At 36.7% G+C, this 23824-nt stretch overlaps 1 protein-coding gene across 2 annotated transcripts in view; it reads left to right on the top strand.

The window, feature by feature from the left end:
- USP10 (ubiquitin specific peptidase 10) overlaps window positions 1–21662 on the top strand; it is a 46662-nt gene extending 25000 nt beyond the window's left edge. For both annotated transcript variants that reach the window (XM_080351764.1, XM_080351765.1), the window contains 11 exons: window positions 2373–3398; window positions 7401–7492; window positions 8479–8588; window positions 9049–9104; window positions 10459–10562; window positions 11280–11379; window positions 12099–12279; window positions 15966–16131; window positions 17904–18048; window positions 18361–18426; window positions 20537–21662. In XM_080351764.1, coding sequence (XP_080207890.1) covers window positions 2373–3398; window positions 7401–7492; window positions 8479–8588; window positions 9049–9104; window positions 10459–10562; window positions 11280–11379; window positions 12099–12279; window positions 15966–16131; window positions 17904–18048; window positions 18361–18426; window positions 20537–20724 — 2234 coding nt within the window. In that variant the 3' untranslated portion in view covers window positions 20725–21662. The remainder of the gene's footprint in view (window positions 1–2372; window positions 3399–7400; window positions 7493–8478; window positions 8589–9048; window positions 9105–10458; window positions 10563–11279; window positions 11380–12098; window positions 12280–15965; window positions 16132–17903; window positions 18049–18360; window positions 18427–20536) is intronic.
- Window positions 21663–23824: the final 2162 nt, after the last annotated feature.

Raw genomic sequence — 23824 nt, 5'->3', positions numbered from 1 at the left:
ACAAGTTGCTTCATGAGCAGATGAACTAATGAGGAGCAGTTTTGTTGTGCATTTGTGTCCTAAATCCCTTGAAACCCCATGCCTTGGATTTGCAACCAGCTGAAGCTGTGGCTGGGTTCGATCTGCGTCCCCCTGACACATCAGCCAGTTTATAGCACCGGGAACCAGTTAGTGTTGCTGCTCACCAGCTGGGTGATCCCTGAGATCTCCCAGCCCTTCTCTGTGAAGTTGGTATCCATCCAGCTCCTTTGCACCTCCCTGCTTTTGGGCTCCTTATTTTTCAAAAGAAAGAAGCTTAGACCCCTTTAGTGATAGCTGGGCAGCGATTGCAGGAGTAGCTGGTGAATGGGGGATTGCCAGGGACGGTGTTGTAAAACACTTTCTCGTGGGTGTGGGGAAGAGGTGAGGAAAATTTGAAATTCAGGCTCTTATTAACATGATTTAGAGAAATGTGTACGGAGGGATTTTTTTGTAAATTTTCCTTTAGTCTGGCAGCAAGATTGAAATTGATAGCTGAGCTGCGTTTACTTCTCATTTAGGTAGGTTAATAAATCAAAGCATTAAGAGAAGAGCAGTTAACAGCTGTATCTACTTGTTTTTGATGTGGTTTGGCATGAAGTTATATTCATTTATATTCAGTTATATTTTGTGAGAGCTACAGACGTGCAAAATAGGTAATATATTACTTAAGACTGATCTTTATTAGTTAATTCATGATATTTTGATATTGCATGTGTAAGTCAGACCTCAGCACACATTGAATGTTTTGTTACTACTCTTCATTTGATAGTGGAAAAAAAAATGTAGATCGTGGTTGTCACTGTTGAGGTTGTTTTGTTTGTTTAAGTTAAAATTTTCATCAGAGTTTTCTAGAAAGCATTTGGAGAGTTTCTAAACAGTTATGTTGGCAGTTATATATCAAAATATTCACCACTAGACCCTGCCCTCCCATAGGATTATTTCCTGAGGTGTAGGAATAACTTTTTTTCCTTAGGAACTGTTGCTTGCTTTTTGTTGTGTTTAAAAACAAACCAAAACAATAGTCATTTTTAATGAGTGTCTGTGATAAACCTGAAAACTTGCATCTATTGAAATGTCATACATAGAGGTGTTTGGTTCTCTAGTGTCTTTAAAAATTTGAAACGTGTCGATTTTTAGTTTGGTGTTGTGTCCTGCCTACCCCCCTATCTTTGAGGAAGCAGCCCTATCTTTGAGGAAGCAGAAAATATTAAAATTCATCTCTTTGAAACAGTAACATACATATCATAGAAAGACCTGCAGAACTTTAGTACTGAAATGTGAGCTAACCTTTGACATTTTTGAGACTCAGTTTCATTAATTTTATCACTTTATTTGATAATTATGGAAATAGTTGTAAATGAAGTATTCAATCTTACTAGTTAGCCTGCATGCATTATAAAACTAATTAAGTTCCATGTAATTGCAGTACTTTGTCACTGAAAATATTTTGTGATACTGCAGCCTACCATGGGCATATTTCTTAGGATTTCTTTAAAGACCATGTCAAAGTTCCAAGAGAAATAAAGAAATAGAGAGTAACAACAGCAAAACAAAATCCAAAGCACAAACCCAATCCTATTCACAAATTTTTCAGTACTGCTACTATGTATGAGTTGAACACTGACTTATGTTGTATTTATTGACATAAAATCATATAGTCTCGTGTATATATATATATGTATGAAATATTCTCATACAGTAAGAAATTCAACTGTGATGAAATTAAATAAGTTGTTGATGAGCCCAGAGTTAAAAAAGCTGAAATTGCCGTGTTTTTAGAAAAGTAATGAAAATATTTTTCAGTTACTAATGATTATGATAAATCTTCACACATCAGGAAAAACAAATGAAACACACCTCCCAAAAACCAGACTGCACGTGTGGATATTATTTTTAAAAGTTAAACAGGTAAAGGCTTGGATTTTGTAGCTGTCAATGGAAAACACTGTCTTTACAAGTGTGGAATTCAGTATTACACCATATTTTATATGCAATTATCCAGTAATTAACTTATTGCAGAATATTGCTAAAGTGAATGGCCTTTAATGATTTTTCTCACTAGGTGAATTTAATAGCTGTTATTTGCAGGAGCTGCACAGTGATTTTGAAAATTCCATGCTCTATTTAAGAAAACCTGAATCATACACTGTCTTTAATAAAATGATGTTTTGAAATGTGCTTCAGGTAGTAGATAGTGAGTAAGAATTATTTTAATTTGAAGGAATGTAGTTTGCTTTCTTGAGTTTGTAGTAGTTTGTTTTCTTGAGGAAAATACACGGATTTTTTTCTTGACTTTGTAGCTTTTAAAGTAGATGTCATTCACTAACTCACATTTGCTTTCTCTTGTCCAGGGGAAGAGTATCAGAGAATTGAATTTGGTGTTGATGAAGTTATTGAGACGCAACCAGCCGTACTAAATAACACCGACTACAGTATTTCAAGTACTCTGAATCCTCAGGCTCCAGAATTCATTCTCAGTTGTGCACCTGCTCAGAAACCCCCTGATGATACTCTCAGCGAAACCAACTACAACTCCATTGACTGCCAGTTCACTGACCCAACCCTCGCTTTGGACAGCGGTTCTAACGCTGAAAACGATGGCTTGGCTGGAGGCCTTGGGCAAAGGGAGCGTAAAAAGAAGAAAAAAAGACCGCCTGGATACTACAGTTATTTGGAAGATGTCAGCGATGGCATCGCTCCCCCAGAAGCTCTTGTAAATGGCCATGCAAATTCATCGGGACTAAACAGTATAAGCACGGAGGATACGGAACTGACGGGAGACATCCCCTCCCTGGCCACCCCAAGGACTTGCAACAGCCCGGACAATTCTGTGGACTTCGTTAACGAAGCTGTCTCTGATGATTCTGTTTCTAGCGCACTAGACAGTAGCAGGACTGCAGGGCAGCCTGAGGTATGCCGTGTTACTAATTCTGAACCGTTTTGCATCCCCGCAGAGACTGGCAGAGATAGCCCTTTAAGGACAGCTGTTGTACAGTCTTATGCTGGTACTGATACTACTGAAAATCTTGGCGTTACTAATGGACAAACACTTGAATCCTCTGGTGAGGACACAGCTGCCAATGGGGTAGAATTGCACACTGTGGAAAGCACTGACTCAGACCAAGCTAAGCCTGAGGAAGCTTCACCTACTACTGAGGCAACAGTCCCGGTTGCAGGATCAGTCCCTGTTAATCAGCCTGCGAAATCGTGGGCTAGTCTTTTTCACAATTCCAAGCCCTCTGCTTCCACATCTGTGGTCTATGTTGAGACTAAATATACCCCTCCTGCCACATCTACTCTGGTCCCTGAAAAACAGGTTGAAGTCAAAGAGGGACCTGTTCCAGTTTCAGAGGATCCTGTAGCCATAAAGATTGCAGGTATAGTTAATACACACGAGTGGATGTTTCACTGGAAGGGTATTAACTCTGCTTGTAAACAGGAGCGTGCAATATTGATAGATCCCTCTGTTCATGTTCTTAGTAAGACGACTGTTCAAATACTGCTATGAAAGATGTAATTTAAATAAGGCAGTTTTGTATTCCCCTGAGTAAACATTCCAATGAGACATTACCATGTCATTATCCCCGATGCGGTAAAATGATTGCTACTTGTCAAACAATATGTTTAAGTGATCTGTGATTTTTTTAAATAGGCTGGTTGCATTTGGCTGTGTGCTGTTGTGATAAGGAGAATACGTTAGAAAAGTTTGTTCTGAAAATGGTGTATTACATTATCCAGTATTTACAATCTTGTACTGCATTCCATTACAAGAAGAGTATTAATGTATTTATGCCAAAGTAGTTGAAATTTGTGGATACTTAGAGTAGCTTAAGCATAACATCTAAATGGGTCCTGCTTTAGAAATTTTAATTCAGGAAATAGTTTTTACGTTTGTCAATTTGCTCTGAGAGGTCTGTGTTTCAAATTTTGAGGAATTATCCTGGACCGTTACAAACAACATTATATTATGCAGAAGCAATGCTAGCTATTGCCTGTTCAAGAATAACCATAAGAAACTGTCCAGAGGGTACATCAGGAAAAGCAGCGCGTGATATAAAGGCTTTGACTGTTGGTCCTGTCATATTGGTGGTTCTAATGAAAAATGCTAAAATGTGCCTGCCCGAGATCATTTTTGCAGATTCAGAAGACATGAAGAAAAATATCCGTTTGGTTGCATTTTATGTCACTGACTCATGAGTGTTGAAACAAAAATAATTATTTTGAATCTTTGAAATAGTCCATATGTGAAAAGGCTTGTGCAAAATCCTGCTATTTATGCTACGTGATAATTTACAAGTACAGTGGTGTTTCTTATGTGACAGCTTCAAGCTAAAGTTTTCTACTCTAACCAGAAGCTGACCCGGAGATTTCTATTCAGAATACCCAGAAGTATATACCTGCCTCTCATCTCCTCCTTAGTAACAGTTTTGTTACTGAAAATTGTCTGTTGAGAGGAAAGTTGTCAGGATAATTCATGTTTCCGTGTGTTTTTCACTTGTGTTACAAATGCACTTGGCTGTTAAATAATGTGCGTGAGCAGGTGATTATGGTTTGTGTGAACGCATACATATGGAGTATGTTGTACTCCTAAGATCTTCAGCTCTTGTTTCATTTGTTAATGAATTTTAATTTAAAACTGTTTTGTGACAACCATAGAGCTAGAACTGCTTGCTACAGATGAAAACCTTTTTCTTTGCTCTTGCCCAAGTTGTTTAACTTCATAGACTGAGACTGTTCCTGTACTAGTTTTTGCCACCAGGTGGGAGCAGAGCTTTTTATTTTGTATTTAATGTGTTAAAATAGCAATGTGACTTTATACAGTTTTCTTCTGTACCTTCACTATTAGATAGCTGGTTTTGCAGAGGAATAATCTTGAGTAAACTAGGGAAATAAGTGTGTGAAAACTAGTAGCCTTGGTAACTTTATTAGAAGTTTCAGTGGGAGAATCTAAAGATTTTTTGAATCCTGTTTTTTTTTGCAGTGTTTTGATTGTGGATGATGGAAGTAACAGTGCATGTAAAACTTGTTTACAGCAGGCAGAATTTCAGATCAGTTGAGGAACACAAACATTTAAAATCCGATTAGGTCTGGAATGATTTTAAATTAGAAGGAAGGGAATCAAATAAATGCAAGCATGGAAGGATAGGGCAGAATAGAAATCAAATGCAAGCGTATGGTATGAAGAAGAAATGGTTGGTAATAGTACTAGAGAATATAAGGATCTGGAGCTTCTGGGGAGTTGATAAGTGTCCTTAGTAAAGCTGAAGGAGACAAAGGTTTTTTTCCATTGTTTAATGCCAATCTACATGGAAAATATGGGAGAGAACTATAGTTCTGTTGTTGCTGTTGAAGACTCAATGAAAACGTCGGTCTTTGGGCATTGCTTCTCAAGGAAGATGTGATAGTGCAGCAGAGAAAACAGAAGTGAGATCTGAAAACCCCAGTCTTTTGGCAAACGTGGCAAAATTGAATTTACTTAGTGGCAGATGAAATTGTTGGAGTGATGATGGTTGTAATTTCCAATACATAAAACATCTTCATGAAGATGATGATGATTCACTGCTCTCCCAAGACTGTAGTGAACAGGACAAGAATTACTTAGTTTAATTTGTAACAAAGGTGTTCCAGTGTTACATAGTATAAATTTCTAAACATGATAATAACATTCTCGTTATGTTTTCAAATCAAGCTCATTATTTTGCAATTCAGTATCTGCCAAAGGGAATATGATTTCTGGTTAGTGATGTGTCCTTTATATCACATTTTGAAACTTTAAAGTAGTTTTCTCATTGTTCTAAATGTATTTTTCTTCTGATACTCTCGTAAAAGTTCTTGAAGTTATTGTGTAAATGTTGGATGCGAGATGAAAATGTGGTATTGAATGTAATCACAGTACACAAAAATAATGCTTTGTGTTAAAAGGAAAAAAAACCTCACCGTAATTGCTTCAAACATTGTTTACAAAGCAATTTTATGACCACAAGAGGATGCTAAAGGTCCTAATAATAATTTTATTCAGTATGATACAAAAATAGGGAAGAATACAGTTAACATAAAAGGTTATTGAAAGGCATTCCGATTAAATACTTTTTTCATTCTCTTCATCCTAAATTTCAGCAGTGCTTAGTTGTCTTACCAGAAAGATTGTGTGAGTGCACAACACATTGCAAACTTTGCTGCATTAACTATAGTCGGAAATACTAGAGCATTAATAATTGAACAACAAATATATTTTGACAATCGCAGAAGGATTTTTGTCTGTGCTTGGTGCTAATGCCTTCTTGTTTTACATCTTTATGCTGTCTGCCCTTTCAGGTGTCAGGTTCTTTATGTAACAGAGGACTGATTTAAATACTTTGTAATTTTTGGTCATATTTTTGTTTGGCTGGAACTGGTGTTGTCAGCAGGAAATATGATCTTATAGGTGAAGAGATAGTCTGGAAGTAGAAGGACATGGAGTTTGCCTGCAGTTCTGCCAACTCCTCTGCTCAGTTATAGTTTTGTGACTCTGCTTTTCTCCTTGTGACGTTATCTGTTTAGATAGATAGTCCTTCTAGTGAATATCTCAAACTCTAAGTTTATGCAGTGTAGCATATAAGGGCTCTAGAGGCCTTAACGTTTATTCTAGAAATAAATAAGTCCATTGGTAGACAATTGCAATATTTATTTGCATTTTTTATTCTGTCCTATATCCCTCTTGTCCTTGTTTTGCAAATTTAAAATATACCAGATCCAATATTTTCCTTAAACAGTTTTTATTTAGGTACCTAAATAACAGGTCAGACTTCCTGGAAAAGCTCCCCCTCTTGCTCTCAGTTCCATAACTGAGACAGACTTATTTATGTTCAGTGGTTTCTCATTTTTAAACTTGGGCCATCACTGAAGTTTTTGAAAGCAGGAAAACAGCCATTTTATTATGTAAGCCTGTTATCTTGTAGATTTTGGAAGTCTTAAAGCAGGAAATAAAACATACCATTCAGAAGACCATGTTAACACTTGCCCGTCCTGTTTGCACTTACTTGGTAAAATTGGTGGCAGGGGATTACAGCTAATGGCAATTTATATAGGTATCTATATAAATAAAAGTATGTAATTTTACTAAAACAAAACAAAAAAACAAATAGGACTTTCCATTTTTGAAATGACAATGGTTTTTGTACCAGCGTCCTCCTCACCCAAATTCCAGGAAGTCTTCAGTTGAAGAAATGTGTCTGATTTGAAATACGAGCACCGTTTAAATGGAGCAAAGCTGTTTGCAGAAGTTTTTGGGTATCTTGTTAATTGATTTGAATTATTCTGTAATGCATCAACGTCTGTTTGTTTTGATGGCCAGCGTGTGCGTTTTGTTGATGCTCAATTTACTGTTTCTCATTCTGCAGAAATACTGGAAAATGTAAGACTAATACATAAACCAGTGTCTTTGCAACCGCGAGGGCTGATCAACAAAGGAAACTGGTGCTACATCAATGCTGTATCCTTCCCTTGGAAAAAAATTAATGCACTTAAGTTAAAATTTGTGTATTAAATCTGTCAAAAGCTTTTCTGGATCTTTCTGGTAAGTATTTTATGAAGGTGTTTGTCTTCCCATGTCCTGCTACTGAGATTAAAAAGTTTGAGGGTACCATCTAGAAATCCAGGGGTATTTTTGATCATCGAACTTTGTGTCTGTGGTTGGTTGCACAATCCTGTTTGCAATTTGTCTCTCTTACCTCTGTGAAAATATTTCACAACTGCAACTTTCTCATGACTGAACACCTTCTTGTAATTTCTAGTTCCATTTACTCGTTACTCTGTGCATCAGCTGAAGTGGTTATTTGTCTTTCATACTTCAAGTAACTGCTCTTTGTTTTGTCAGTTTGGTAAGTAGATGGATTGTTTGGTTTTCTGTTGAGTAGGCTGTCACTATCATATCATCTGTGTAAATCCAGTGCTTAAAATAATCCTTTTACAGCAGGGTGGAAGATTAGCTCACTCTTAATGTATTAGAATTGTGTTTATCTGCAAAAATAACTTTTACCTTTGGTAACAGAAATCTTCCTTCTTCAGTGCTGCACTATGTTAGTTATTACTATTTTTTTATTAAGGTATATTTTGTGTGTTAGCAATGGCTCATTGCAAGTGACAATTAGGATGCTTTAACTGCTAGTTCTGCTACTGGAAAATATTAAGACTAATTTCAAGACTGATCATTGCAGAACCTAATAACTTATTTCCAGACCACCAGTTCTCCTTTAAACACCAGCTTTTATCTTGCATAGCCACTTCTGCCGTCATCTGCTTGTCTGTATTAGCTCCCATTTGTTCAGTCTTACAGTGTAACATGGGATTTGTTACTCAATATTTGCACGCTGTAGGGATCCAGTTAATGTCTCTCTGATTGCTGAGATTGTTGACTTTGTTGTCATTTCCCTGCCACTCCAGGCTTTTTCTGAATTTTTCCTTAATTCCACCGCATAGACCCTGCAAGCCTTGGTTGCTTGCCCTCCAATGTATCATTTAATGAAGTCCATTCCAATGTATTCCAAATCGCAGCGGCCGTGTACCTCAACACCCATGATAGACAGTTTGTAAGTAGCTTGTTAAAAAAGGAATAAAAACAAATCTCTCACCTGACTTCAGCTCATTCAGAAATATCTAACAAATTATTATTTACTGCAATTGTTGAATGTTGATATGTATCCAGAAATATTTTGTGTGTGTTTTTTTTGTAATAACTGGCTTTTACAATGAACTTGATATTTTGCAATGGCTTGACTAGTCTAGTAAGATACTTGCCTGAGGAATACCAGTTTTAAGTAGTGTTTAATACACAAAAGTGAACTGTGAGAGCTGCAAGAACTAACCTAACACCTTGGTTTCTTTAGCAATGATCATGTTAATTTTTATATCTAAAGTTCACTCAGACTTCTTTATGATATTCTTCACTTTTTTTTGGCAGTTGGAATGACAATGATGTAATTCTATTATTTGTCCTTCTAAGTCTCAACTTGCTGCTCATGTCTAGTTGTTCCTTCCGTTCTGTTTCAGTGTTCGTTTAATGAATGAGTTCACTAATATGCCTGTACCTCCTAAAGCGAAACAAGGTGAGTGGGAATAGGGGGAGAAGAGTCTTAAAATCCTGGTAAGAAGGGTCTGGGATAAGGATCTGCATTGTGCCGTGTACTTGAGACCTTTAAATACTGTTGCTTGATCCCCTTCGTGGCTCTTCAGACTTCTGGGGTTTCTGGATATTTTGAAAAGTTTGCTGTTGCTTTTCTGTCAGTGTTATGATTTTTTTTTTTTTGATGATTCTTGTCAAGTCGTGGGTGTCGCACCTTATATTTTTTCTTTTATTTGGTGGACCAAATGTACAGATGCAATAATAAGAACAGGTTTTTTGTTGTTAAGGTGTCTTTTAAGAACATGACCTTTCTAACAAAATCATTTGATATTCACTATATTTTACTCACTTTCTTACATATTTCCAGTTGTTTGCTTTATCAGCTTGCTCAATTCTATCATTCTTCCTTGAATACTAAAAAAAAAATCATTTGGAACAAAACATAATAGGTCTCTTTAACAGCTGGAAATTGCCAACAGGCACGTTATCATGGCTTTTAATTCCTCCCCATCCTCTTCGCTATTTCAATGTGAAAACATCTAGAAGTGCATAATTCTTGCTAATAGGTGATTAGGAACAGTAGTAGTGAGGAACAGAACATCTTTGATGCAAATAAATTATCTTGTACGGTTAGTTTTTTAATCTCTAAAACAAATGTTGTAATAGAAACTTATAGAAATAAAAAAAAAAAGTTTGAGGAATGTGTTTATGTAATATTATAAGAAAATATCATGAGGAGCTGGTTGTTCCAGTGATTTCCAAACAGTTCAGACATTTCTGTGGTTTGCTGCCTAAGTTTTGTTTCTGTGAAACAAATTGGACTGTCTTATGCAACTTATTGTACTTCTAGGTCATTTTATTTTATTGTGTAGTTTTCAAATATAGTTTCCGAGGCTTTGTGTTGCCATTAGGTTAAACATTCTGTCCATCTGTATCTTGTTTGTGGTGTTTGGTTTTATTTTCTACAGTGAGGAAAAATGATCTATTAGAATTCCAGATATATAAAAGATTTAAGGAAATGTTCTTTGTTCTTGTTAACCTTCACTGTTGACTATAAAAAGAGAGTATTAACTTTCCTAGACCATCTGTAACTCTGTGTAGGGTGATGCAAGATGTTTGCGTTTTGCTTGGTCGGTTTGTTTGGTTTTTAATTATGTATACAGATAAGAATTGTATCTTAGGAATTCTGAGCTTAAGTCACTAATATTGTGATAAAACTATTACTAAAAACATAATTATGATTCCAAAATCTAGTGATGTGTGAAGAGAATGTGAAGGTCTTACATAGAAAAATTTCTATATGTTGTTATTTATATGAACTTCTCTTTGCCTTGCAGCTTTAGGTGATAAAATTGTGAGAGACATCCGACCAGGAGCTGCCTTTGAACCTACATACATTTATAGACTTTTGACAGTTATAAAATCAAGTCTCTCAGAAAAGGTAAGACTTAAAAGTCTTAGACATTTGTAATTATATTTCAGGGTGATTGCTGTTGTTAAAGCAATGGAAAGCCATACATAAATATCACTGAAATCAACTGGTTGATTGTTCATTCTCATGAATCTAGACTGTCTTGGGAAATAAATTCTAGGAAGAAGTTAATTATAAGGTTGGCAGTCTGATATGTCAAAAGAATGAATAAATTGCTATTGGAATGGCACATCTCTTTTTATAAAGAAGATACCTATTGATCTATATTTAAGAAATAAGCAGTTGTTTCTTTCTGCTTGGGATTCAGCTTGGAATGGTTGAAGGTCCACAGACTTCAAAATATTCTTTCAGGTTTCATTTCAATTTAAAGAGAAGATAATGGTTCAAACCAGCTTTTGATTTGGCCTTGGTTTGACAGCAACTTTTAATACTATTTTTAAAAGAAATCAATGCCAACTCACATGTTAAATCCAATTTGTATTGAGAAGAATGCAGGAATTCTTGTATGCAGGACAAGCTTGTGTGTGTACTTGTTGCTTATGGTAAATTAACAACTAATGTGTAGGTTCTTTTTGAACTGGTCAAAAATGAGGGTTAGTTTTAGTAAAACTTAAACTGTATTTGACTTTACAGCTTGGACTAAGTAGTAAATTAGCTAAATTAATAGGAGAAAGATGTTCAATGTCATGAACCTTCTGTGATAATTGAAAAAACCATTTTATTCAGGGCAGGCAAGAAGATGCTGAAGAATACTTGGGATTTATCCTCAATGGACTACATGAAGAAATGCTGACCCTAAAGAAACTTCTTTCTCCACATAATGAAAGTTAGTGGGATTTTTTTTTTGGTAGCAAACTTTTTTCCAAATATTTCCCTTTTTTTGTGGTGATTCTGTAATACAGAGAAATGCAGAACTATTAGAATTCATATGCAGACTAAAAATCCATTTTATTTTACAGTGGCTTTATGTTTGAGTCCCCTATGAAAAATTAAAGAAATCACTGTTAGTCTTAGCCAAGTGTAGATCACTAGTTATCCAATTTCTCTTTCGTAGGGTAAATTTTTTATGATATAAAATGATCATTCCATATTTTTTTCTTTAGCTGTGTGCAGTTTATAGCCTCCTGACTTGGGCACTTGCAAAGAAAATATTTGCTAAGCCTTGGGTTCTCTGTAAAATATCTGTGCAGAAAAGGAGTCATATTTAATAATGGCATAATTATGTTTCCAGAATAACACTTGACTTTCTAATTTTCTACCCTGTAAATTTACTACTAAAAATATATCAAACTTTGCTAGAAAACGACATCTGTTTCTATGCAGTCACCAGTGAGCTGCGTTCTGTTAATAACTCCATGTGTCCATCTGTGAGTGAGCATGGAGTACACTTGTTTTCATTGACTGTCTCAAGTCTGTGATCTATGAAAACATTTTATCTTCTGAAAATTATTTATATGGAGTTTTTCCTTTAGAATTCTTTCTGTGTACATGTTGAATTTGTAAAACAAAAAATCAATGCATTTTTTTTTTCTTCTTCCCTTTGAGAACTTGCAGTGTCCAATGGTCCCGAGGCTCAAACTCTTCATGAAGAAGAGGAGCAAGATGAACAAGGGGAGGGCAGTGAGGATGAGTGGGAGCAAGTGGGACCTCGCAACAAATCATCGGTCACTCGACAGGCCGACTTCGTTCAGACCCCAATTACTGATATTTTTGGTGGTCATATAAGGTATAGTACTTTTTTTGATAAAGTTGTGGAGATCATAGGCCACTTTGCCTTTACAGATAATTTTTTCCTCTGCTTTGCTTACTGTACTTTTCACCATTATTGGATAATCAGGTAGAAGAGACGGTTACAGAGTTTGTTCAGGCCAGGAGAGTTGAACATTGTACTGTGAAGAATTTGTTATGCAAGAGAAGGTTCAGACAATGGACCAGAATGATCAAAAGATTGGTCAATAATCAGATGATTCTATGACTTATTGTAGAGTCGGAATCTTTTTAAATGTCTTAAAAGAACAGACTGTTTAGAGAACAAAAGCCCTGAATTGCATATAGAGGAGTTTGAAATATATATGCTTTGCGTATTTATATTAATGCCTAAGGACTCCAAAGAACTTAAGAGCGATATGATTTTTGTGACCGCTGAGAAGCCTTGACTCACTTTGTAAATAAGGATACTAAGGTATAGTGTGATTTACAAAGAGTTATATCTGGTCGGTAAACTAAGAATGAAATGAAAAAAAAAATTGTAGACTTTCAGTTGTGTGTACCCTTACGCTTCCCAGAGGCAGGAAAGTTATGTGCAATAGTTAATAAATAAAATGTTAAAGGTGAAAGAAGTTTGGAAAAATACAAATTACTGCAAGATGTTACAGGAATTAGAAGAATGTGGGACGTTACTTGTATTCAGGTCTGATACCAGATGAAGGCAGAAAGTAGATACTGAAAGGATATTTTTTGAAAAGAAAACCTCATGGCTTGTTTGGAGAAATGTATAATTTAAAATGAAAGCAAGGTAAACACTTGCTAAAAACATATTCCAAAACAAAAATGCTAGACTTGAAGAATTATTTTTAAATTGGAGACAGACACTTAATTGCTAGTGTTTGAGTCCCTGTATTGCCAGGTATTCAGTCTAGAGGTGTGAATAATGTGGGCTAGTGCCTTTTGCCCGGGAAATGCGCTGAAATGATTCTTCTGGGATTTGAGTCAGACAGCTGGCAAATAAAATTATGTTTTCCATATAAATTGGCAGACAAATGTTTGTGCGTATTGATGAAATTCCGCACTGACGGTATGTTTGCATACCCAAGATATTGTTAATACTCGTGGTATATTTATCACGGACAGAATTGTTTAGATGTTTACATTATTCCATTAGCATTCTCTTAGTATTCTTAATTTTAAAATGATCTCCTACAGAAAATGACATCATAATATTGAAAAAAGGCAAAAACTTGCACAGAGAACAGAACCAGAGGGTCCAATCCGACACCTGTTGTGTCCTGTCACTGCTCCCGTTTTATTGAGCTTCCGCACTGGGTAGCACAATTTACCGCAGAAACAGGAGCCTGTGTTGGGATGTTGGAAAACTTCATCCTCTGAGGCTGAGGGTGGAGAGAGGAAGGACTGAACACAGAGTTGCCAGGAGAAGTCGGCTAAATGAAAGCATCAGTAATTGGGAAAAATCAAATGGAAAAAGCAGCTAGGAAAACATGGTTTCAATTGGCATCCTTTGGCTTGGTAAACTTCAGGCAGTCCTCAAGGCTTTAATTGTCTGTTAAATGCCTATTTAGGCAGAATTGTTTAAAAACAAAGAAATCTTCCTTAAGCAATGTGGTATTTTCAGGAGCTGGTTTGTTCATGTGCAGGAATCCCTTTTGACTTGTATAAATTTCAAATATTTGTTATACAAGCCAGCTCACAGGGCGGCTAAAACCTGCCAAATATTTCCATCAGTAGTACCAGCTTTTCCCTTCAGATGCACAGTTACTTTAAAAGAAAATGCATCAATGACATTGTTGTAGTTTAAGCAGGGTTGCAGTGGGCAGTAACTGTTTTCCTGAAAAATTCTTACTGTAGAGTTCTTAATATGTGGGTAAATATTCATTGAAAATAATTTCACCTTCACCAGTTAAAATGTGTAATTATTCTTATAAATAGTAGTGCTATAGAAAATCAGAGTGCAGCAAAGGTTTTGCTATCAAATAAATTTCTGCTTATATTTTTGAAGAAAATGTTTTTAATTTCTAATAATTAAAAAAAAATATCCTTAACGTTATCTTTTCAGAATATTTGCCATGTTATTAATTGAAACTTAATCCGTGGACTTGAAAACAGATGGAGCTGTTTAGCATTTTCCTGTTGATCGCATTAAATAATGATGAGCTTAAAAAGGGGTTGCAAAGTGTGGCCAAAAACAGCAAGACTTCCACAGTGAAGGGTTTGTTTGTTGAAACCCCACGCTTGCCATGTGTTGAAGGTTTTGTCCTTAAATATAGCCAAGGAGGAAGTGTTAAACTGAAATAAAGATGCTACTGTTTTTCATCTGCTTGCTTTCCTCTAAAGGATGTATATTTGCCAATATAAAGATGCATCAGGGTTCTGTTGATGCTTCAGGGCTCTGCCTGAGTCAAAGGGGCTTTTTTGGTAGGAGTTTGCAGCTTGGGTATTAAACCCGTACTTTAACATTTTGTACATGACCTGGAGAAATTTCAGCATAGCTACTTCAATTAGAGCTATATTAATGATCTTGTTGCTTACAAGCTTTGTGAGACACTGTAACAAACATAACAATATAATAAATTAATGATTTCTTTGGCTGTATAAAACCACATTTTTATAGCAGCTGAGGCTTTTTAGCGTAAATTCCGCTTTCAAAACAAAAGAAAAAAATATTGAGGCACGTTTGATGGTTTTAAGTTTTCCACAGAGTTTCAGAAGAATGAAAATTGGAAAAGTCCATTTGGTGCAGTGGGGTTGTGGCTGAAGAGTGAACTGTCTCACTGCACAAAACAATGATCACCAAGCCAGGTTACTTAAGGGCCGCAACTGAATACACTTCAAACAAAAATAAAATCCAAAACCAACATGTTCTCGTGTCCCAGGTCCTTCCTCCTGACAGTTTTCCAAAACATTCCCGTTCATGTACAAAGGACATGGACAAAGTCTGGACACAGCAAGTGATGGGAGGAAAAGGAAATGCCAGTCCTTGATGGGGCACAGTTTATATTTCCTATGGCAAGACTGAAGCAAAATCACTGTGAAATTGGTCGTAGTGAAGTGACTAAAAAATGTTGTGTATTTTTATTGGAGAATCTGGAATCAATTTTAAGTTTTGCAGTAAAATGTACAGTTAGATAAGCAGCAGTATTTTGTGCTTCTAAAGATGTGTTGGAAAACATTTCAAATCTCTATCGCAAAGGAACCCGGGGGTTAATATTTTTAAATGCATTATCAAAAATGTCTGTATTTTTCTTTAAATTTTTGATGCTTATCCAGCTACTGTTTTAATCCTTGCATAAATAAAATGATTCAAATATAATCCCATTCACTATGCTGCAAGTCAGGGGCATCAAACTCCTTTTCACCAGGGGCCATGTCAGGCTCACGGTTGCCTTCAAAGTGCCAAAACAATGTCATTTTAGGACTGTATAAATAGGAACAGGCTGATGTGGCCCCCAATGAAAATGAGTTTGACACCTCTGCCGTAAGTGGACGTGAAAATCACTTAAATTGCAGTAAAGCCAATTCAAGTTGTTGAAACTTACGTTTAACCTTTGTGCATTGTTTTGTGTTAACTCTAAATGGAGTTACTAAAGCAGACTTCAGTCCGTTCCTGAAGGTTCTGTATTGTCGAAAATGGCTCTGCTTTATTACATTTTAACTTTTTGTTTTGTTTTGTTTCTGTAGATCCGTAGTTTACCAGCAGAGTTCCAAGGAGTCTGCTACACTGCAGCCTTTCTTCACCCTGCAGCTGGACATCCAGTCAGACAAGATCCGCACGGTGCAGGATGCGCTGGAAAGTTTGGTGGCAAGAGAGTCTGTCCAGGGTTACACCACAAAAACCAAGCAAGAGGTGTGTCCTGTTGACCTCTTCATAGTCAAATACTCCACTTTTTAAAAGGGTTTTTTATACAGCTCTTGCTTTACAAATAGTTACTTGTTAACAAAAGAGGTACCAACCTTTTCTAAGTGTCCTCCAGTGGTAAAACATTTGACCCTCAGGCCCATACACTGAAAGGTATTCAAGAAAGAGAAGTAACTCTTAAACAAAACTGTGCCTCTAAATAGATATGTTTTCTGAGTTGGTGTACTAATTGGTTGGAGATTTTGCTGGAGTGCATATTAAATTAACAGGGTGAACTGTGGTAAGTAATAATGCATACTATTATAAGTAAAATAGCTTTAGCTGATCATAACATACTGATTCCTGGGGATTGCTAGAAGTTCTTAGTAACCTGGAATCAGGTCCTCTATAGAAAAATAATAATGCTGATGATTTACAGTCAAGAGATTTTGCTCGATTAAAAAATTGCGAAAAACCAAGAGCAGTTATTTTGGGAAATGTTTTTAGGTCATAATTTCTAGGAAGGCAAAACATTTTTGTTCTGCAGTTCCAAGTTCAATTTCAGGTTTTTTAGACAGCAACTTTGTGGATTGTTTGCCTGTAATTATATAAAAATCAATATTTAGTAAAAAAAAAAGGTGAGGTTATAAGTCATATTTTTCTCTTTGAATTTCCTTCATAACCTTTTAAAGAACCCAGCACACTTTTTTTAGAAAGAAAAATCTTTAATTACTGATCTATTCCGTAGCTGATTTTGATGGCTGACTCATTTTTCAGTAGCCTGCATAACAGCTCACTTGGTTTTTCAGGCAACTTCTTGAATGACAAATACCATCTGGTTAATGCAGAATAATTTTTGAACCGTTGCGTACTAATCTTAATACAGTAATCATTGTTAGCTCTCCTGTGAATAGGTCTTTATGTTAATGATACTGTTGTAAGGTGCTTTTTACCATTGTTTTAGGATTCTTGTTGGGTATTAAGGTAATAGTGCCAGTTAAAACTGGAGATGCCTGGTACAGAAACCAGTATTTCAGTGGGGAATTGTAGGGTGTGCTCAGGGAACTCTTGAAAGCAACGCAGAATTCAAGCTTTTTAGGAAAGTAGTTGCAATACTACTTTTGCATTTCAGTCAGTATTTCTGGAGCATTCTGTGAAATTTCTTAAGGTAAATGTAGATTTGGGTGTTTACACCAAAATCTTTAGTACTTTGTTTTATAGAGGTTCTTTTTTGATTGTATTTTATTTACCTATTGAAAATAAAGAATTTGGGTTAGTTCTCATTTTTCCTTCTATTCAGCTTTTTGTAAGAAGGCGTCAGCTTTTAGAAATAAAAAGAGCTTTTCAAAACCTTTTGTGTCAGGTACTGAGCTGTGGTGCTGGTGTCTTCTGTAGTTCAGAGTTCTCTGAAATCAGCAGCTTGTGTTACAAGTTATTGACCTTTGATTAGACTGTAATAGCTTGCTGAGAATTATTAATCACTAAACCATCCTGAGGAGTTGTTCCTGGGGGTGGTTCCAGCAAGGTGTGTTTATCTGTGCTCATTCTAACACATTAAGTTCTAATAAAATTATAGAATTTTCCTTTAAGACAACACTTTGGTTGAAGATCCAGTGTGCCATATTTATCATAAAATAATATTATAATAACAACAAATCTGTGTTTCTTCTGCTAGTGTATTTAAAATTAAATACTTGTTCCTTGTTTAAAGGAGTAATTTTGAGTAGTTAGCAATAAAGTAGAGATTGTCTTCATCTCAGTTCTCTGCATATATGTGTTAGGTGGAGATCAGTCGAAGAGTGACACTAGAAGAGCTCCCTCCTGTTCTCGTTTTACACCTCAAGCGGTTTGTATATGAGAAAACTGGTGGATGTCAGAAGCTTATCAAGAATATTGAGTATCCTGTTGATCTGGAAATTAGTAAAGGTAAAGATTTTTGAACAATTTTTTCCCCTCTTTAGGGAAAAGATAATGTTGTATTTCATAGGGGTACCTGTGTTTTAGTTTTCTTCTTTCTTGTGAACAAAATTTCTTCTCTGACGTTGTCTGAAAAGTTAGTCATTTGGATTGGTATTTTTTTTAATCTCTTTTGTAAAAAAGAACACGTGAGTTGCTGGGTTTGGTCTTGCTTTGTTCTTTATGGTAGTGTTGGTTTCTCCAATGAATAATTGATCCCTTTGCAACTGAATTTCTAACCTTGCTAACTGTTACCTTTGTGACTTTTTTTTCCTCCTCCAGAGCTACTATCTCCTGGTGTGAAAAGTAAAATTTTTAAAGGCCAAAGAACCTACCGGCTCTTTGCAGGTATTTTATCTATATGCTTCTAGTCCCTATATTGCAAATACAAATTCTGCATATGGAATTTTAGAAACACTGGAGTTGCACTGATGTAACTTGTGGGCTTCAAATTCTTGTGTTTAGTTCTTTCGGGGTTTTTTGCATATGTGCATATACACATATATTGTTATACCTGTATTTATATATCTCACTGATCCAGCTTTGTGCTGGATTCTGTTAACAGATCCACCCTGAAAAATATCAGCACAAGCTGAAATACAGCTGTAATGTAATTTTTGCCTAAAATATGCCACATATTCGCAGAATAATGTTTCAAATGTCTTTTGAAATGGCATTTTGAGTGATAGTTCTGCATCCCTTTGAACCCTCAAGATGAGCATTGCTGGCAGGGTATGAATAGTGTCCTGTAGGTGGAATATGGGAAATAATGATTTTTGTGTGAGGAAACAATCTGAGTGTCTGCAATGTCTATGATATATCTACATTGGGAGTTAAGATCGGAAGCTCGTGTAAGAATTCAGAAGCAGCATTTTAATACCGAACAAAAGAGTCTCTTGGCAATAATGAACTTCCTGAAGTTTAATACTCTATGAAGTTTCTGATTTTCACCTCCTTGTTTGTGTTGGTGTCAAGAGAAAGTAATAAACTGGAGAACCAGATTTCTTGACGTCTGTGTCACCAAATCTGTGCCAGTGCTGGTGGCCTGATGTGACTTCGGGGTTTGAACCAGGATTGTGACCGCTGAGGTTCCAGAAGGAAATAACACACCTCTTCCTTGTGGAAATGCAGGACTGTTCCTGGCAGTGTGATTTCTTCTTTTCTTTAATTGATAGTGGTTTTCCTGGGACAAGTTCAGACAGTGTATTTAAGGTGGTTTGAAGAAAAGGTGTTACCGCTGTAATTTTTTTCTAACTCCTTATGTGGAAAAGTATAATTCTTCTGTCAATCTAGGACTTTTCATCCACATCAACAGAGCTTGTTTAGTGAATTTTGAATTACTAAAATAAAATTGTGAAGAATTGCATTTCAGATACCATCCAGGGTTTGTGTAATTATCTAACAAAAACTTTAGAAAATCAGTAATTCGGGTTTAAGTTTCCTAAATTGCTTAAAATGTACAGATGTAGTATATTCTACCTTTTTGCTTTGCTTAAGTTCTTCTGAAATGTTTATTTTTGTAGAAGTATGAAGAATATCTGAATAAGCTTGAAGCGTGACTAATCTGAAAGAGTGTGAACAATTCCATAACTACATACTTCTGCTCTTGTTCCAAATATGGCAATTCCTCTTGTTATTCTTAAGTGTATGGTGAGGGCTCACATGTCCCTAGAAAGAGTTAAAGTGCAATTTCCTTTATGCATTCTTAGAATTACCTACATAAAAGGTCTCTCCATTTGGAGGCAGTTACCACATCCAGCACTGAGCTCAGAGTTTGGTTTTCCAGTAGAGCTGGGGTGGCTTTTCTGACAATGAAGGTGCTTGAGGAAAGAAAGCACAGTATTAGCAGTTAATCAGAGGTGTGCAGTTTCCAGTTATGTTAAGGAGGTGCCCAAGAACTAATAAATGTGAAATTTGGAGATTGGTACTTCCACAGAATCTGCTTTCAGGATAAAATCACAGTTAAGACAAAACTAAAAAAACAGTCATGGGGGAATAAATGGCTTATATTTGTAACCAACGCAATCTGAAAAGTCTTGCCAGATTGTTTTTATGGTTGTTAACAAATATTTTCAATAAAATGCTGCTGTTGTCAGCAGACAGAGCGAGCGGGTGGCTCAGAATATCGCACCGAGCCTTGGGAGGGAGTGCTGGGCTGTTCACGTGCCTTTGGAGGCAAATCCTCCCCAGAAAATCCTCTGGGAAGTTACCAAAAGCAATTTGATGCTTTTGATTCTTAATTTAAATAAACCTCCTTTTAGAATCATGAGATAGGGAGAAACATTAATGATATTACATAGCATCCAATGTAAGCAAGCACTAAAAAGGTTGTTGCTTAAGCCAGGTCGTGTCATCTCGCTAAACCATGAGTATGCTTTGAGGAAAGCGAGATTTGAGCTTTTTTCTTGATTTTTATCTACCTGTAGTATACACGTGCATGCCGCCTTTCTCTTTGCAGTTGTCTATCATCACGGAAACAGCGCGACCGGTGGCCACTACACTACGGACGTCTTCCAAATCGGGCTCAACGGCTGGTTACGCATCGACGACCAGGCCGTCAAAGTGATCAACCAGTACCAGGTGGTGAAGCCGTCGGCCGAGCGCTCAGCCTACCTCCTGTACTACCGCCGCGTCGACCTGCTCTGAAACGCGCCCTTCTCCGCTCTGTGTGCAAGATTCCTGCTTTGTAGAACGCCAACTATCACTAACTTTTTTCTCCTGTAAACGCTCTTTTGAGTGAATCTTTTTTCTTTTCCTTTTTTTTTTTCTTTCTTTTTATTTTTACCCCCCTCACAACTACGGGCTAGAGTGCTAAAGGAAATACCTTGGGTTTGTGCACAACGTGCTTTGTGTTGACTTTTGACTTTGCAGAATGAAGTCACTTGGTTGAAAAGACTCAGTCTCGTCAATCACAAAAATACATTTAGAAAAAAAATCTGAGTTAATGCTGAATCCTAAGATAATAAAAGAGGATTTGCATTTGATTCCCACTTTCTAATTGCGTCATAGAAGAAAACCCTGCACCAGCAACAGAACTTGTAGATTTCTGTGAAAATGTTTTATCTTTACTTAAATAAAAAAAAATTAAAAAAAGAAAAAAAAATAAAATAAAAAAAAAAAAATAAAAAGCACTCTCTGCTTCCCCAATAGTTTTTGATAAGTGGTAAAATATGAGCCGATGTGTATGAGATGGAAATGGTCCTGTGTGCTTCAAAATATGTACAAACGTACAAAACGCAGAGTTGCTGGTTCCTGATAGGAAGACACATTTTAATAATTGTGCGATGAGAAACTGCTTAAGTACACATTGCAGATCAAATATTTGGAGTTAAGATGTTAGTCTATATAGATGGGTGATTGTAACTTTATTGCTATTAAGAAATTTCAAACCGCATTTATGCTTCTGTGTACATGAAATTTAAAAAAATGGGCAAAATAATTAAGATTGATATTTCTTTAAGTCTGCTTTGTTTAATTTTGCTGTCTGCTCTCCTATAATGTTGAGTTCCTAATTGTACACAGTTTAGTGATATCTAGAAGTATAAAGTTGTCGCCCATCAATAAAAGTCACAAAGTTGGTTTAAGGTGTGTGTGTGTGGGTTTTGTTTTTGCTCAAGTGTAAATTGTACCTTTGGAAACTCAAACAAATGGCTGTTAGGACTTTTACCAGGTGCAGATAACTGCCCCCAAATGAAGTGTAGATGATTTTTTTGTTTTCCTTTTGCAGCTTCTTGAGGTGACATAAAGGTGGAACTGGGCTTTGAGGGGAGACCAGTCGGCCCAGCTCAGCAACATGGGGAAGGCAGGACCTTGTGGGCCCACCTGCCAGAAAAAGCAGTTTAATCCCATCTGTGTTGTATGCAAAAACCCCACACATTGGATGTTGTTTGGGCCAAAATATTCCTTTATTCAGCCAGTTGACATTTTCATTGAAAATTTTGGTTAAACTATTTCCTCGGTCAGCTTCCTGTTGCCTTCTCTGCTGCTGAAAATGGTATTAAAAAAAAATCTATATGTTATTTAAGCCTTAATTTGATGATAGTGGTGTTATGTGGTTATTGCGTTGTTGGAGAAGTGTTATTGTTGCTAGAGAAACAGGGCTAATTGGATTGTCAAGAAAAGCTTAAACTGCGTATACTGGCGAAATACTGTTCACTTTTAAGGTGACATTTAGGAAAAAAAATCCAAGTTATTTTCCACAAAGCGGTGGAAATAAAACCGGCTACATTAATTTTACAGGTACTATGTTCCGATAAATTCCTCTAGCATTTCTTTAAACTGATTTCATTTTATTTTGGAAGGTCTGTCTGCCTGGGAGGTGGATGGAGGTTGTTGATGAATTCCGTCAATGCCTCAGGTTTCAGCATGTGATTGGATGGTTGGATTGTAGAGAACTTGAACTTCACGGCTCCAGGCGATGCTGCTGATCAGCTGCCCAGTGCTCCTGTTGTCCCTGCTCGAAGCTGAGACACCTTCAGCTGGGTGATCTTCAGGTTCTTCCTTGAGTTATTGGGCAGCATTAAATTTATACCCCCTGCCTGCCATCCCGATGCTGAGAAAATGTTCATCAGTTGTTTCAGATACCCAAAACTCTGGTTATTTTTTCGTTGACCAGCAAATTTTACTAGTAGTTTCTGATCTGGAAATCGTGACTTGGAGGCTGTTGTTGATTTGGGTGATGTTCCACCAACTCCAAAGCCATTTTCAGTCCAAAGCTTGTTTGGGTTTTGGCTGGTTGCGGGGAAAACCTCAGCTCTGGGCTGCCAAGGGGCTGGTGCTTCCAGGGTTTCCCAAGGCAGGAATTACCCCCGAGCCTGTGCTGTTGAGACATAGTTCTGCTTGGAATTTGGAGAGTTTGAGAGGGTTGTTCCAACTAGACAAGAAACCAGATTTTGAAATGGGTGTTCTGTACTCGTTATTATTCACGTCCTGTTCCTGCACCCTGGCTGAAGTCATTTTCTGTACTGCAGAAATCCTTTTTTTTCCATTTTTTTTCCCCACTCTTGTGGCTGTTTTGAGTATTTGACTGTATCTCCAGTGGGCTGTGAAAAGACACAATTCTGATCATGTGGGCTTACCAGAACATTCCACATAAAATTGCAGGTGATCAGTAATTAATTTATTACTTGCTATCAGGTCCTTATAATTAACTGTGATTTTGACTGGAGAAAATGGTTGGCTGGGGAATTTTGAGCCACATTACTCCAAAATGATGGGTTTGTGTTTGTGTGTGGGATGTCAGGCCAGGTTTAGTAGAACCAAATTGGACCCCGCATCGTTGCTCTACTCTTGCACTAACAGGACTCTTCATGGCAAGGGATTTTCTAGCAAAAAGCTTTTACTATTTCCAGATTTCTTAATGAGTCCCGGGCGGGTTTGTAATACAGGCATATTAAAAATACAGGTTTATTAATTTTATTTTTTGATTTTGGAGGGTGATTGCTGTTTGCAAGCAGCCCTGCAAGGTTTTCTCAGGACTTGGGAACATGCATTGAAATGAAGTTCAGCTTTTTTGCTGTCTGAAGTCTTGTGTTTTGTTCTCGTTGGGAAAGGAAAGGCTGTATTAGTGTCCAACATCCCGTGAATAAGGAAATGAGTCGTCTTGATTATAGGTGACTCGTCAACTTCAGAAATGATGATGTTTGACATGGAGGGGACGAATCTTTGCAATGAGCCAAGTCCAGCACAGCAGGAAAAGGGTAAAGTGAAAAATAATAGGAGAGGAAGAAATGAGGAGTAAGATGAG

The sequence above is a fragment of the Nesoenas mayeri genome, assembly GCF_963082525.1.
Source record: "Nesoenas mayeri genome assembly, chromosome: 12".
NCBI classification, from domain to species: Eukaryota; Metazoa; Chordata; class Aves; order Columbiformes; family Columbidae; genus Nesoenas; species Nesoenas mayeri.
This window is presented reverse-complemented; position numbering and strand designations above follow the sequence as displayed.